A 15,024-nucleotide genomic window follows, 5' to 3' on the forward strand; every position below is an offset into this window, starting at 1 on the left:
CCAATATTTTAAACAGTAAACAGAAAAGGGGCAAAATGTGGCAAGCCGGAAGAAGATGAAGCCATAAGGTCCTTCAGTACCTTAGATTATATTCATTCTTCCTTAGATTATACTTTATTGGAAAGAGCAAACAGAGTGCAGGTGCACCTAGTACAAAATGTAACAATCCAAACCTCCTACAGAGATGTGAGGAGTGGTAGATAAAAAAAAAAAAGAGGTCATATTAAAAATAAAATTGGGAAAGGTTCCAGTGAAGATGAATGTGGACCTAGTTTTATAAGCAATCTGTTTGCTCTGTTGTTTTCAGTGTAGATTTATGAGCTTTGTTGCTGCCGACACTTTATAGCAAAACAAAATTTTTAAAAAGACTTTGCTTAATATTTAGTGCGAATAATCTGTGTTCACCCAAAGGGTAATTGCATTATGTTACTCACCAGTGTCTCTCGCACAGAAAACCAATTCCAATCCTATCCCTCAATCACCTCATCAGTTTTAGCTCTCAGTTCTCTTGAACATGAAGACATGAGCTGACTGCTTGGTGTGTTAATTGCTCTCAATTATCTAGCTCATCTCTTCATCTCCATCAGCTCAAGCTTTGAGAGGGTAATATGCTTTCAGATTCAGTGAGTGAGAAGAGGGAGAAGGATCCCTGTGTTTATTCACTGATTAAATTAGTAACCGCAATTATTCACGTGGGTTTATATTTATAACAAGTCTGAATCAAGCAGAGAGAGACAGGGAGGAGCAGAGAGACTGACAGAGAAGGTGAGACGAAAAAAGTTAAAAAAAAAAAAAAAAAAAAAAAAAAAAAAAAATCAATCAATCCTAGGGCTGCACGATTAATCTAATCGCAATCACGATGTCACTCTGTGCAATTGCATAACCAAAACAAAAATTGTGATTTGATTAAAGAAAAAGGTGTGCTGTGTGCATGACACTGTGTGGACTCCACGTTGTAACACCCTTCACTTCACCGACAGTATTAACAAAAAATGAAGCCACTGTGTCTTAACACTCAATGGTATTTTAAGCCCCCAACGTCTCCTTCTAGGCAGCGCTGCGACCGTTGACTTCAAGGCACCTAACCCTAACCTTAAACATAACCTAATCAACTTCAAGGCAGTGCTGATACCGTTGACTTCAAGGGACCTAACCCTAACCAAAACCATAACCATTGCCTAATCCTAGTGCCTTCCAGGCAGCGCTGCCTGGAAGGAGATGTTCGGGGCTTAAAGGTCCTATGACATGCTGCTTTTTGGATGCTTTTATATAAGGCCTTAGTGATCGACCTAATAACTTACTTGATAGACAGAACTGTTTGGATGGTTTCCAGGTTCTAAAATGTGAGTATTTTTCTGCATTAAGTACTTTTACTTTTAATACTTTAAGTACATTTTCCTGATGATACTTAAATACTTTTACTTAAGTAACATTTTCAATGCAGGACTGTTAGCAGTGTGGTAATAGTACTTTTACTCAAGTAAAGGATCCGAATACTTCTTCCACCACTACAGTCAAGCGCAAGGTGCGCGAGCCATAAAATGACGTACAACAGCTGTTGTTTCCAGCGCGAAGGCTCCACAAGTTGTCGTGGTGCGTGGTCATGCACCTCTGAATTTCTGTAACTCGCCGCGCTGCACATTCAGTTCAACATGGTTGGCTGGGAAGACTGGCCAAGCAGCTACGCCTGAACAAACATCTGTGCGATTCTTAATGTACAGACCACGGAGAATCAAACAGCCTTAAATATGTGGTCAGAGAGAGACGGCACACTGGGAAAAGAAGAAACATTTTGCTGGTGAGTGTGGAAAAAATATGAGATATGAAAAAATATACCTCTCCGTGAACCATCACCTTATCGTGGTGGAGAGGTTTGTGTGTCTCTGTGAACCTGAGGGCTGTGTTGTCTGGAGCTTTGTGCTCCTGGTAGGGTCTCCCAAGGCAAAGTGGTCTCAGGTGAGGGGCCAGACAAAGAATGGTTCAAAAACCCTATGGAAGAACAAGGTAGAGATGGAGTGACCCTGCCCGGAGGAAGACCGGGGCCCCCGTCTGGAGCCAGGCCCAGACGGCAGGCTCGTCGGCGAGCGCCTGGTGGCCGGGTTTGCCACGGAGCCCGGCCGGGCACAGCCCGAACAAGCTACGTGGCTCCCATCTCTCCAGCCCATGGGCCCACCACCTGTGGGAGGAACCGCGGGCCGGTGCGCTGCCACATGGGTGGCAGTGAAGGTCAGGGCCTCGGCAGACCAGACCCGGGCGGCAGACGCTGGCTTTGGGGACGTGGAACGTCACCTCTCTGTGGGAAGGAGCCGGAACTGGGTGCGGGAGGTGGAGCGCTACCGGTTAGATCTGGTGGGGCTTACCTCACGCAGTCTCGGTTCTGGAACCCGTATCCCCTGGATAGGGGTTGGACTCTTTTCTTCTCCGGAGTTGCCCAGGGTGTGAGGCGCAGGGCGGGTGTGGGGATACTAACAAGCCCCCGGCTGAGCGCCGCTACGTTGGAGTTTACCCCGGTGGACGAGAGGGTCGCCTCCCTACGCCTGTGGGTTGTGGGGGGGAATATGCACCAAACAGGAGTTTGGAGTATTCGGCCTTCTTGGAGACCTTGAGTGGAGTCCTGCATGGGGCGCCAGTGGGGGACTCCATTGTTCTGCTGGGGGACTTCAATGCACACGGGGCAATGATGGAGACACTTGGAGAGGCGTGATTGGGAGGAACGGCCTCCCCTGATCTAAACCAGAGTGGTTGTTTGTTGTTGGACTTCTGTGCTAGTCATGGATTGTCTATAACGAACACCATGTTCGAACATAGGGATGCTCATAAGTGTACCTGGTACCAGAGCACCCTAGTCGAAGGTCAATGATCGATTTTATAATCGTTTCATCTGATCTGAGGCCGTATGTTTTGGACACTTCGGGTGAAGAGAGGGCAGAGCTGTCAACCGATCACAATCTGGTGGTGAGTTGGGTCAGGGGTGGGGGAAGACTCTGGACAGACCTGGTAAGCCCAAACGTGTAGTGTGGGTAAATTGGGAACGTCTGAGGAGGCCCCTGTCCAACAGACTTTCAACTCGCACCTCCGGCGGAGCTTTCGTGCATCCCTGTGGAGGCTGGGGGCATTGAAACCCAGTGGACAATGTTCAAAGTTTCCATTGCTGAAGCGCGGCGCGGGGAGCTGTGGGTCTTAGGGTCTTAGGGTGCGCGGTAACCCACGAACACCGTGGTGGACACCGGTGGTCAGGGAAGCCGTCCGACTGAAGAAGGAGTCTTTCCGCGGGATATGTTATCCCAGAGGACTCGGAGGCAGTTGCAGGGTACCGAAGGGCCGGGCGTCGCAGCCTCTGCCGTGAAAGAGGCAAAGCAGCGGGTGTGGGAGAAGTTTGGAGAAGACATGGAGAAGGACTTCGGTCGGCACCAAAGTGCTTCTGGAAAACTGTTCGCCACCTCAGGAGGGGAGGGGAACCATCCAAGCTGTGTACAGTAAGGATGGGACACTGTTGACCTCAACTGAGGAGGTACAAGGCGGTGGAAGGAGCACTTTGAGGAACTCCTGAATCCGACTAATACCCTCTATGTTAGAGGCAGAGCTGGAGGATGAAGGGGATTGTCGTCGATTTCCCAGGCGGAAGTCACTGATGTAGTCAAACAACTCCACAGTGGCAAAGCCCCGGGGATTGATGAGATCCGTCCAGAAATGCTCAAGGCTCTGGGTGTGGAGGGGCTGTCCTGGTTGACACGTCTCTTCAACATTGCGTGGAAGTCTGGAACAGTGCCAAAGGAGGCAGACTGGGGGGGTGGTTCCCCTTTTAAAAGGGGGACCAGAGGGTGCGCCAATTACAGGGGTATCACACTTCTCAGCCTCCCCTGGTAGTCTACTCCAAGGTGGTGCGAAAGGAGGGTTCGGCCGATAGTCGAACCTCGGGTTGAGGAGGACCAGATCTTCACCTCGTAAGGATCCTGAAGGGAGCCTGGGAGTATGCCCAACCGTCCATGTGCTTTGTGGATTTGGAGAAGGCGTATGACCGGGTCCCCGGAGATACTGTGGGAGGTGCTGCGGGAGTATGGGGTGAGGGGGTCTCTACTCAGGGCCATCCAATCTCTGTACCAACGTATGAGAGCTGTGTCCGGTTCTCGCCAGTAAGTCGGACTCGTTTCAGGTGAGGGTTGGCCTCTCCGCCAGGGCTGGCGCTTTGTCACCAATCCTGTTTGTAATATTTATGGACAGGATATCGAGGGCGAAGGGTGGGGAGGGTTGCAGTTCGGTGGCTCTGGGGATCTCATCGCGGTTCTTTGCAAATGATGTGGTCCTGATGGCATCATCGGGCCTGTGACCTTCAGCACTCACTGGATCGCTGCGCAGCCGGTGTGTGAAGCGGTTGGGATGAGGATCAGCACCTCTAAATCGGAGGCCATGGTTCTCAGCAGGAAACCGATGGAATGCCTTCTCCAGGTAGGGAATGAGTCCTTACCCCAAGTGAAGTGCGCTCAAGTACCTGGGGGTTTTGTTCGCGAAAGTGAGGGACAATGGAGCAGGAGATTGGTCGGAGAATCGGGCGAGCGTGCGGTGGTATTACATTCCATCTATCGCACCGTTGTGACGAAAAGAGAGCTGAGCCAGAAGGCAAAGCTCTCGATCTACCGGTCAGTTTTCGTTCCTACCCTCACCTATGGTCATGAAGGCTGGGTCAGTGACCAAAAGAACGGATCCAGGGTACAAGCGCCGAAATTGGGTTTCCTCAGGAGGGTGGCTGGCGTCTCCCTTAGAGATAGGTGAGAAGCTCAGTCATCCGCATGAGCTTTCGCCCCGTGTTCCGAGCGGTGCTCCATGCCAGTTGAGGTGATTCGGTAAGGATAAGGATGCCCCCCCTCCTTAATGTTGCTCGGGAAAGGGAAGTTTGGGGTCCCCTGCTGGAGCTGCTCCCCCCGCGACCCGACACCGGATATGCGGACGAAGATGGATGGATGGAAAAATATATTGTTTTGGCAAAGCTAACAAAAACAGCTCATGGAAAGAGTGTTCTTAACAGTGTTACAGGCAGAAAGCAGTTTTGATTTGAGGTGAACAACAGTCACGTAAATATTAGAGTAATAAATGTAATGTTTTGTGGTACGTTGGTCATTGTCATGGATGTGTCTACTGTCTACTGGGAACCTTTCCCCAAGAAAAAATAAATAAAAGAAAGTGGTGCGTGACCTCTGATGCCACACTATGAACTCCGGGCGCGTCGGGCAAGATCTACATCATTTTGACTTAGAGCTTAGATCGGCCCAAAAATCAAGCCCACCCAGCCCGAAAGCCGCGCACGTTGTGTCCGGACCCAGCCCGCCCGCACATTAACTGGAATTATGAGCCGAGCCCGATTTCAACCCGACACTTTTAATCACTGGCCATAACTACGGCGTTCTCAACTACAATTCAGAGTTGTTTGAACTGCAGAAATCTGTTTAAAATGATCTTAATGAATAATGCAACAAGAGCGAAGCATGTAAACTGCTGTTAGTTTATTCAGAATGGAACGGATCTCAGATGGATCTGAATGAAGAAAAAAAAAACTCAACGTAGGCTCTCTGGGAGGGCTTGCCTCGCCCTCGGGTAGCCTATGCTTGGAGAAGTAAACAAAAGAGGACGTAAGGCTGACTATCATCTTTTCTGCCATGCGCCTGCTTCATTTCATCATCCACTTGTTTACGCTGTCATAAACGCGTCTTAATGCACTCACAAAGCATATGTTGTCACTTCCCACAACTTGTTTAAAATGGTTCCATACCTCCGACTTTCCTCCAAACTTGCTCAAAGGTAATTCTCCAGTTTTTCTTTTTTTCTTTACAACCTCAAGCTCCATGTTGCACTTAAGCTCCACAATACAGCCCACAGCCCCGGTGTGATGTGTGCGAGAGGAGGGGACTCCGCGCATGACACGTTGCATTTTGTAACTGTAGCCCAACTTGTGTAACTTTTTGGACACATTTGTTACTTTGGCCTAAATATAGCCTATATAGATACTAGTTATGATTATGGCATAGCTTTCTCCCCACCCAATTAGGCTAAAGTAATGATTAAAAAAAACACAAATGCTTGATCAAGGGCCGGGCTCGGGTCGGGCTCGGGCTCGGACAGAGAATCTAAACTCTATTTTGACTTCACAATGGCGCTTTCCAGCTTGGCTGCGGCTACTGTAAAATGGCCAATAGTGATGCTGGCGCCACGGTGTTGTGTGAAAGTACAAGCAAAGCTTCAGTGTGTTTAGGCAGTAGCGTTCGTATTGCATATGATCACGTGAGTATCAGAAGTGTAGAGGGTTTCAGAGCATGCAGACCTTAAGAAGTGCATCAATAAGTAAGTCTGAGGTCCTGTAGGTACGGGACGATGTTATGCAGGATTTATGAATGTACGTTAGCAACAGTAGGCTAATTCACGAGGGTGCTATTTTATGTGTGAGCTAATATTGCGCATCTGTTCATGTGCGCTGAAAGAGTTACGTTTCTGTTTATTGAATGCGTTATTCAGTGCAAACATAACCGAGAATGTAGTTTAAACTCAGTAATGATGGTATATTAGGTTATTACTGTCGCTCTGTTGAAGGCAAACGTCCCACTGTACTGTCGTTACGCAGATCACGGACTGATGATTTTACTGCACCGTACTTAAGTGAGTAAGTAGGTCAAGTTGTAAAACCTACCAGCAGGGCACCATTTACAGAGGGCATTTAAATGTATGTCTAATCGTTTCTATGTTAACTGTTGGCCCATAGTAGTAGAAAAAAATATTTATGTAAAGAGATATGAGCTACCCCCCAGCCCCGACGACGATATCATCGTCCATCATGAAGTTTTACTGTAAACATCGTCAACTGCCAATTTAGGGGACATCGCCCAACCCTATGGTGAGACCATTTCTAAATCGTACAAGTACTTTGGTGTTGAGGCAAGGTTAGGAGCAATTCACAAACAGAATTCAAACACTTGTGGTTGATTGGTAATTTCTTGCACCATCATTTGTAATCAAGCCCTCCAAACAGTTGAGATATTTTTATCTCAGCTCGGTAGACTCCATAACCTTCAGGTTGCACCTGACAAATAATGTCTTAGAACATACTGTATATGCACTGCAAGTCTTGATTCTAAGCATGCAAGCAGCACACCTTGAATCACCGATTATAAAAATAATAAATTCCCAGATATAATTATATATAAAAATTAGAATAAAAGCATGCAGATGTTCTATTGACAGGTTCGTGATGATAAAAGGGAATACTTCTTTCCACTCCGTATTTGACAACAAAAACCCAATTATCATGAAATGTGCTGTCACTGTTGGAATTATAGTTGGCTGACGACCAACAAGTCTCATACTTTAGTCTCATACTAATGCATGTGCTCACACGGCTGTCTCTGCTCCTCCTACATATCCACCATTATATATCAATTCCATTTGGTCTATAGAGCTGTGGGCATTATCCATCTGCCATGGCTCTATCGACCAGACAAGTGAAAGCCCACTTAAAAATACCCAGAGAAGATGATGCAATGATCGCTGGATGGATCTGGAGATTCATAAATGGATGCTACAAGAACAGGACTGAAGGTCTGTTGTTAAACTACATGTGGGGATGACATCTTCTTGAGCCAAAGTGGGAAAGTGACCCTGCCTCAACCACGTTCGCACCATTTGAAGAAAACAACTATTAACTACCATAAAAAGCAACAAATATAAGGCAGCAGACAAACCAGTTTGAACCACTGTGAAAAGGCCTCCTTTCTCCGTTTTCACTAGGCCCTGTTCCCAACATGAAGACTGTTTGGTGTCTGCTTAATTGTTAATTTCACTGTAATGTTGTGGGTTGTTTTAGTTTGTTACTTTATTATTTGACATAGGCCCGTTCGGCAGGTTTTATGGGTTCATAGCTTTTTGCTGTGGTTCTGCCTGTGATGCGGGGGGTTGGTCAGCTGCTCACCAGCTTAATCAGGGAGAGTGTAAGCAGGTTTGCCTCATTAGGTCTTTTCTGAACGGAGGGGCTAGGCAATCCTAAAGGTGATAAACAATGGTTAGTTCTGCAGTAAATGACATGTTTATAATATTTGGGGGTACCTATTGCAGTGGGTACACATATATGTATAAATAGTAACGTTAGCAGTAATGGATCTCTCCAATTGTACTGATGTTTTGAGAAACTTAAGTGTTACTGTTGCTTGCTCAGGTTAGCTCACCCTATACTCACCTGTGCAGGTTCCAATTGGGGGGGGCTGAGTTAAAAGGGCATCACGAGAAGAAAGAGGTGTTGGCAGCTTGCTGTAAGGTGGCGGTTTTGTTTGTTTGCTGTTTTTTTGCCTCAGTTTAATATTCTGTTTTTGTATTTTGGTTTGAGTATGTTTTGGTGATGGTTTTGTTAACACACGCATTGAGAACTCAAAAAGCCTCCTATCCAGTCATCATTTGTGACAACCACCCTAAATGTGTAGCTGAGGGTTTGCATTCAATGTAATACGCTGTTCTTTTAAATGCTAATTATATTTTATGGGAAATGTGTTCTGCTGACAGATAAATAGAGTACCTAATGAGTGAAATATAGCATTGCCAGTGAAATAGATTTATCATTTTATCAATTTTACTTTAAGACCAATTTCATCTAGATTCACCAATTTACCTCTCCTTGGTTTTTTATTGGCTTCAGTCGGCACAAACTAAACTAGCAATATTTAGCATTAACTTGGAAGAGAGGAAAGGGTTAACTGCCACAGATTCTAACCAACAGTACGTCAAGGCTATTTGACACATATACATTATGAGTATGCATCAACAGCTCACACATTAGACACAACATATACAGAGGGTATTAACATCATGCAGAACACACAAGAAGAAACACTCTCCTGCGGCCTCATGTATACAACTTTACCTAGCTTTGAACCAACATGCCCACCGAAAGAAAAATAACACAGATGTACACCAGCAGCCGGCATATTGTGGTTACAAAACACAAGCCATCGCAGATTTGTGTAGTTAATCGACTGAAAGGGAACAAGTATAATATCTTCACCCTGTAAACTCCCAGAAACAGGGGTAATTGGTTTTTGGCATGCCCCGCGTTTGCCTGTTTTCATTAGAGTTTTTTAAACACCTCTGTGAGTGAGGGATATTTAACAGATGCATCTTCTGTCTGGGATATCTGCCAAGTGTATTTAACCAAATTCCCCAAAAAGCCAAGACAAATATAGTGAGGACAAATATAGTGATGGAGCTGGTGTCACTAAAAAAAAAAACACACACAGAATTTTAAATAACACATACATTGGCTTCAACTACTTCTTATTTACCTGCAAAAAACATAAACTGACCCAATAGCACACACCGTAATCTTCCAGGGCCTAAAAAAACTGACCTGACCTATAATGCTCTCACCTATAACAAAACAGAATTGAACCCTGTCATTGAGTTGCACATTCAAATAATCCATATTGCAATTAAAATGACAGGATGACGGTTATGCCTGAGTGACAGGCAGGGACTGGGGGTAGGGGCTGCACAAAAAGAAAAACTTTGATGTGAAATATGGTGTTTTAAGAAGTACAGAGACGAATATCACATGGATTTAAAAGAGGGGGGTAGCCATTCTAAAGACAGTACGGATCCTAAATTTGTGTAAACTCAGTTCCTCCTCGTATTCCTCAACAACTGATGAGGTACAATATTTGTTTCTAGAGACCGGAGCTTCTCTATGGCAAACAGCATAAATATACACCTTCAAAGGGTGTGAAAATGTGCAGCTGTGAAGCTAGGTGTTGTTGATAAAGAACAGATGCAGTCAGGAAATCTTCATTGGGTACAATATCGCAACACTGTGCAGCTACCAGGTGTGAAATCGTACAGTTAAAAGAGTGTGAATAAAGGTGTTACCAAAAAGGACATAACTCCCCCCTGGAAAAGATATGGAAATAACCTAGCAATGCAGCCCACGATTTCACTTTTTTTCATTATAGTCTGATCATTTTGAGTAGGATGTGCGATAAATTATTGACGGTCTTGTCCTTTGCTCCTCACATCACCACAAACCACTTCTACGCCTTAATGGATGAACTAACCTCTCATTGAGCCGTCATTGGTCTTTGCTTATGATTTTTCCACCTTGAAAAACAAAGCACGTGTTTAGACTCGTCAAATTTCTAACCACTACATTGTAATGATGAATACATCAGAGGCTGGCTTAGATGTTCAGGCGTTGATCATCAAACGCAAAGTCACATGTTCCCGTCCAGCCGGGGACCTTTGCTGCATGTCTTTCCTCATCTCTCTCTACCCTTACTTCCGGTCATCTCTTTACTGGCCTCCAATAATAGCTTTATCCAACTCCTACAGTAGTTACAATAGCAGTTCAAAAGGTGTGGGAGTTTCAAGATCCCTTGAGTCATATAAGCACTCAACAATTGTTCTGACATGGATCCGTCCAGTTGATGCACTTCTTCGACTTAAATCTCATAACAAAAAGGGAGCTCAAAAGGTGTAGGGTGTGTGAGGTTTACTGACTCTGGCTGTCCATCTTCTATATATAACGTGATTCATGACAGGAATGGGTCAGCTAGTTCCAGTAGGAACTAGATTGTAGTGCCCAGTCGTAATCACAACAACACTGCAGTTACAGTATATGCACTGGCTTACTCTGTGTTAAATTCTGCTGGAGCTATTTCCACAGTGTCTCTCTCCCCATCTACACACTACAAAAAAAGGTAAGTGGATGGGCCCACTCTCTTTAAAATAATAAAAAAATGAATAAATCTGCAGAATAGCAATGGTGCTGTTGTGTGAATGTACAATACATGATTCTAAGCAGGCAAATTGGTTGGTCTACGCTGAGTGCTAAATTACTGAATGTATGATTACTATAATGAATACCAAAAAGGTTTTAATGTGCATGCATAAGCAGTGGGTAACCCACATAAACACACACACACACACACACACACACACACACACACACACACACACACACACACACACACACACACACACACACACACACACACACACACACACACACACACACACTTCTGATGCAATCAAAAGTGGCCACATCATAGAGTGCTCAATTGCAATCTCAAAGTGGGTCAGTGTAACCAATTTCAGCCCCATAATGACACCAATCAAATATTTGTAAATACAACAAGTCAATCTTGACAGTCAGTATAGTAAATGTAATTGCTCATGGGTTGTGGGACTGATCATACTGGTGCATCTCCACTAAGAGCTCTGCTCACAGATAAATGGTTTTCCACATTTAAACATGAAGTGTAAACCAACAGATCGATTGACCCGGAGTTTTGGATGGAACGACTGGTATATAGGAATAATGGCACATAGTTGTTACATCCTGTGAGAGAATGTCAGTGAGACGAAGAAAGAGTTAAGACGTGGAAGGCATGTGAGAAAAGCTGGAGGATTTAAAGGTAGAGGAGGCGAGCAGAGAAGCATGGAGAGAGCATTAGGACATCTGTAAGGTGTAGAATCAGAGATATGTGAGAAAGATAGAAGGTGACCTAAGAAAAAGACAGAAATGACAAACAGAGAGCGCTGCTGGAAAAAGGAAACGCACCTGCCAGCAAGCCCATAAGCAGATTGATTGTTTGTTCACAGTTTCCTTCATAAAGCAGAATACTCTGCTGGTTTGGATCTTGGAGTCCCCACACTGCCTCTCCAACCTGCGAGGAATTCCCATTGTACCAAATCTGCATTTCAGTTCATGATCTAAATACGCAAGTTCTTATTTGCAGACAAAAACATTTAAAAAAGATAATTATGTGATAATACAAGACCGCCTCAGCAGACATAGGCTAAGACCAATCAGTCTGCAAAGGCATAGGATCTGAAACTGTCACACAAGACCAAAAATGGCTTAACAGGGAGGCTGTTCTCTGTAATACTGGAAATCAAGTTGCCAAGCTCAGTGACAGGCAGCTACCTTTTGACAGCTCTCTACATTTTGAGAAAATAGGAATTTAATCCTCTTGTAAAAATGGATAATTAAGTTGAATTATTACGGGGTTCAAGGGTTGAAACTGGACAGCAAGACAATGTAGCTGGGGCTCTGATAGATGCACCTCTCTCAGATAAGAAAATGCACATTTTTAAAGCGGTTCAATACTGTTTACCTATCAGGCAGCATCCACATGGCCAGTTTGTCTCCTCCTGGGACTAATTTCCTGTAAGGTATGGAGGCAGTTGTGGGTGACATTAATAACCAAACTGCTGATGGAAATGTGACCCCAACAAGTCTACTGTAAATCAATGGCACATATGCTGATAGGCAGGTGCACTGTTATTTCTTAGTGCCCAGCAAATAGACCTAATTATATTCTACAGCAACATCCGATTAAAATAAAATGTTATCTAACCCACCCAGTGGCACATTAATGGCTTTCATTTTAAGATTTAAAATAGGCCTACCTTTAAGTCGACATATGAGAGTTATAAAAAAATATTAATAAATAGGCTACTATAATAAAAGCGTGCGTGATTTGCCTGTATGAATATGGCAGGAATATTGTAATCTATAGGGTTCAATGGTTCACTCCTTTAATAGGATACAGCCTGCCAATATTACTAAAAGAAAGGGGGACGCCTGGGATTAAATGACGGGAGGGGGGGGGGGTTAAATGAAGGGGTTATGGGTGAACTTAACGATGACAGGAGCCAAACAAAGCCAACAGAAAGCTTGTCCACATACCAAAACTCCATTTTCATGAAGCCCTTTTCTTCACTACGTGGAGGACGAAAACACAAGCTTGTCTAGCGAATAAAATAAAAAATAAAAAAAATATCTAATTCGACAACCTAAAAAGAAAAGCTCCTTGTTTAACTTACCTTCTCCAAAGCTCATCTATCTACACGTGGAGACAAAGGGACTCCCGGGCGCCTTTTGCGGGTTGTTTTCGGACAGAAAAAGCAGCTGTCAACACATGAACAAAAAAAATGTCTTTTATTCCGTATCAGCGAGCCATCCTCTGTTGGAGTGTGTTTACTCTACAGCTGCCCCTAACGAGCAGTCCTTTACACTCTTCATCTTCAGTCTGGTTTCTTTTCTGTTTTTTTTTTTGGTATTCACATGATATAGCTAATGTTTCTTGTTTGTCCACTTTTTCCGAGAATAAAACAAACAAAACTAGCGCGTTAATTAAACTGCTTCTTGTCTGTCCCGGTTCTATTCCGTTTCACCGTTCACAGGCTACCTTCCAGGAACGAGTTGCTTGTGTTTGCGGAGGTCGAAGGCTTTCGTGTATCTCAAATATATGAGAAACTCGGTGATCCCCCTCCGACCACCCCTCCCTCCTTCCTCCCTCCCTCCTCCCTCCTCTCAGCAGAAGAGGACAGTGGACCAATTGAAAGACAGAAGGAAAGAGAGAGAGGCGATCCGAGCTTCTCAGTCTGCTGTGGGACCAGCCAGCAGTCAATTACAGAGTGAACAGCTATCAGCAGACTAAAGCCTAAATGACATCATGAAGAAGCATTTGATCTTATAGTTTTAATCATTATAAGTGCTAGCGTGGCTTGGACTGTAAACATTCTAGGCTATATTATTAACATTAGTAGCCTGCTCGCTTTAAATAACTGATAACCATTGTGACATTTTCTAAATGTAGGCTAATATGTCATCTTTTAAATGTCAGCATTTATTTTACTATAAAATCAACAAAAATGTCTTCAGCTTCTTTATTTCTTTCTTTTAATTTAGGTGATAAGATCAATATACATTTTCATATATTACTTCAGCAGATAATTATCATGTTAGCCTAAAGCCTAGAGGTAGGGGAACAATTAGGTTAGCTTTGTTTGAAGATGTGTCTAAACTAATTAAAACCTGTTTTATTTGCACAAAGGCAGATAATCGTACTTGCACTGCTGTCTAGTGGTGACTAAATATTCTTTAAAAGGGAACTATGCAGTTTTTTTTTAGCTTAATTTAACTTAACTGAACAGCTTCGGAGTCATTGGAATGGTTATATGACTTTTTTTCGGGTTGAATGATGGTCGTCTGGTTTCCCCCTAGCGCCTGTGAGCGGAAAAACCACCGTTGCAACACCGATATCAGGTATTGCGATGTAACAAATTGCTTCATGGTACTGCACACATACGCCCATTCAGGAACCGGCTACAAGGTAGTGATGGAGTTTTTCACACTATCGTCATGGCTGAGCCAGCAAAAAAAGAAGCAGAAAGCTAGGAAAGCATTGTCGGAGGAACAGAGAAAGAGGAAACGGCAGACTGACAGACAGAGGAGTCAGACAAAAGTAAACATAGGAGCTGCCAAATATCTATTCCGAAGCTGTAGGGGGAGCTCTATAGAGAAACCTGCGAGCAAAAAGCGAAGAATGCGAAGAAATGGCCCAAACTGCATAGCGCCCCTTTAAACCATAGACAGTATATAAGAATGGACCAACAGATCCCATTGCTCTGGATGGAGACCAGTGAAGGATATTAGAAGCACTTTTCCGGTGATCGCCAGCTTTACTGCGCAGCCTCCAACTGAGAGAGACAACGTAAATGTGACTTGAGCAACGTGTCTGAAAGTTGTAAGTCTTCTGGTAGCTGTGCCAAGAGAAATCTCAATCATTCCCAATCTTACAGAGACGGAGAGTGTAGGTATATGTAAAGCCTGGTTCACACGGGACGATTTAAAAATTGTCGGCCGATTTTCCAATCCTGAGAGACCCCACACACGGTGATAAAAAATCACGGGTCTAACAGTTTTGGTCGTACAGTGTGTGGTGCGCAGCACACGGCAAAATCAACACATCACACACGAACCGATTTGACTCCCGAGCATTCCCAGGTCAGACGGGAAATCTCGCAAAATCCCTCGAGATCAAACGTGACTTCAGAGTAAACAATCATTGCGGACGAAGAGGATGCAGTGGCGATAGTTTGTAGTGTGTTTTTAACCGAAAAGAAACGTTATCAAAAGAAAAGGCGATGGTCAAAGAAGACAACGCGAGTATGGACTATACTTGCTACATCATGATATGGAGGTGATTTGTTTTT

At 44.3% G+C, this 15,024-nt stretch overlaps 1 protein-coding gene and 1 long non-coding RNA gene across 2 annotated transcripts in view; one reads left to right on the forward strand and one right to left on the reverse strand.

Moving 5' to 3' along the window:
• The window catches only part of pde4ba (phosphodiesterase 4B, cAMP-specific a), a 196,789-nt gene extending 183,550 nt beyond the window's left edge, over nt 1-13,239 (reverse strand). Inside the window, exon 1 of the mRNA XM_039811827.1 lies at nt 12,850-13,239. Within this exon, the coding sequence (XP_039667761.1) occupies nt 12,850-12,865 (16 nt within the window). The 5' untranslated portion in view covers nt 12,866-13,239. The remainder of the gene's footprint in view (nt 1-12,849) is intronic.
• The window catches only part of LOC120565805, a 42,706-nt gene continuing 38,316 nt past the window's right edge, over nt 10,635-15,024 (forward strand). Inside the window, exon 1 of the long non-coding RNA XR_005640289.1 lies at nt 10,635-10,718. This is a non-coding gene — a long non-coding RNA (uncharacterized LOC120565805). The remainder of the gene's footprint in view (nt 10,719-15,024) is intronic.

The sequence above is a fragment of the Perca fluviatilis genome, chromosome 9 (assembly GCF_010015445.1).
Source record: "Perca fluviatilis chromosome 9, GENO_Pfluv_1.0, whole genome shotgun sequence".
Classification (NCBI taxonomy): Eukaryota; Metazoa; Chordata; class Actinopteri; order Perciformes; family Percidae; genus Perca; species Perca fluviatilis.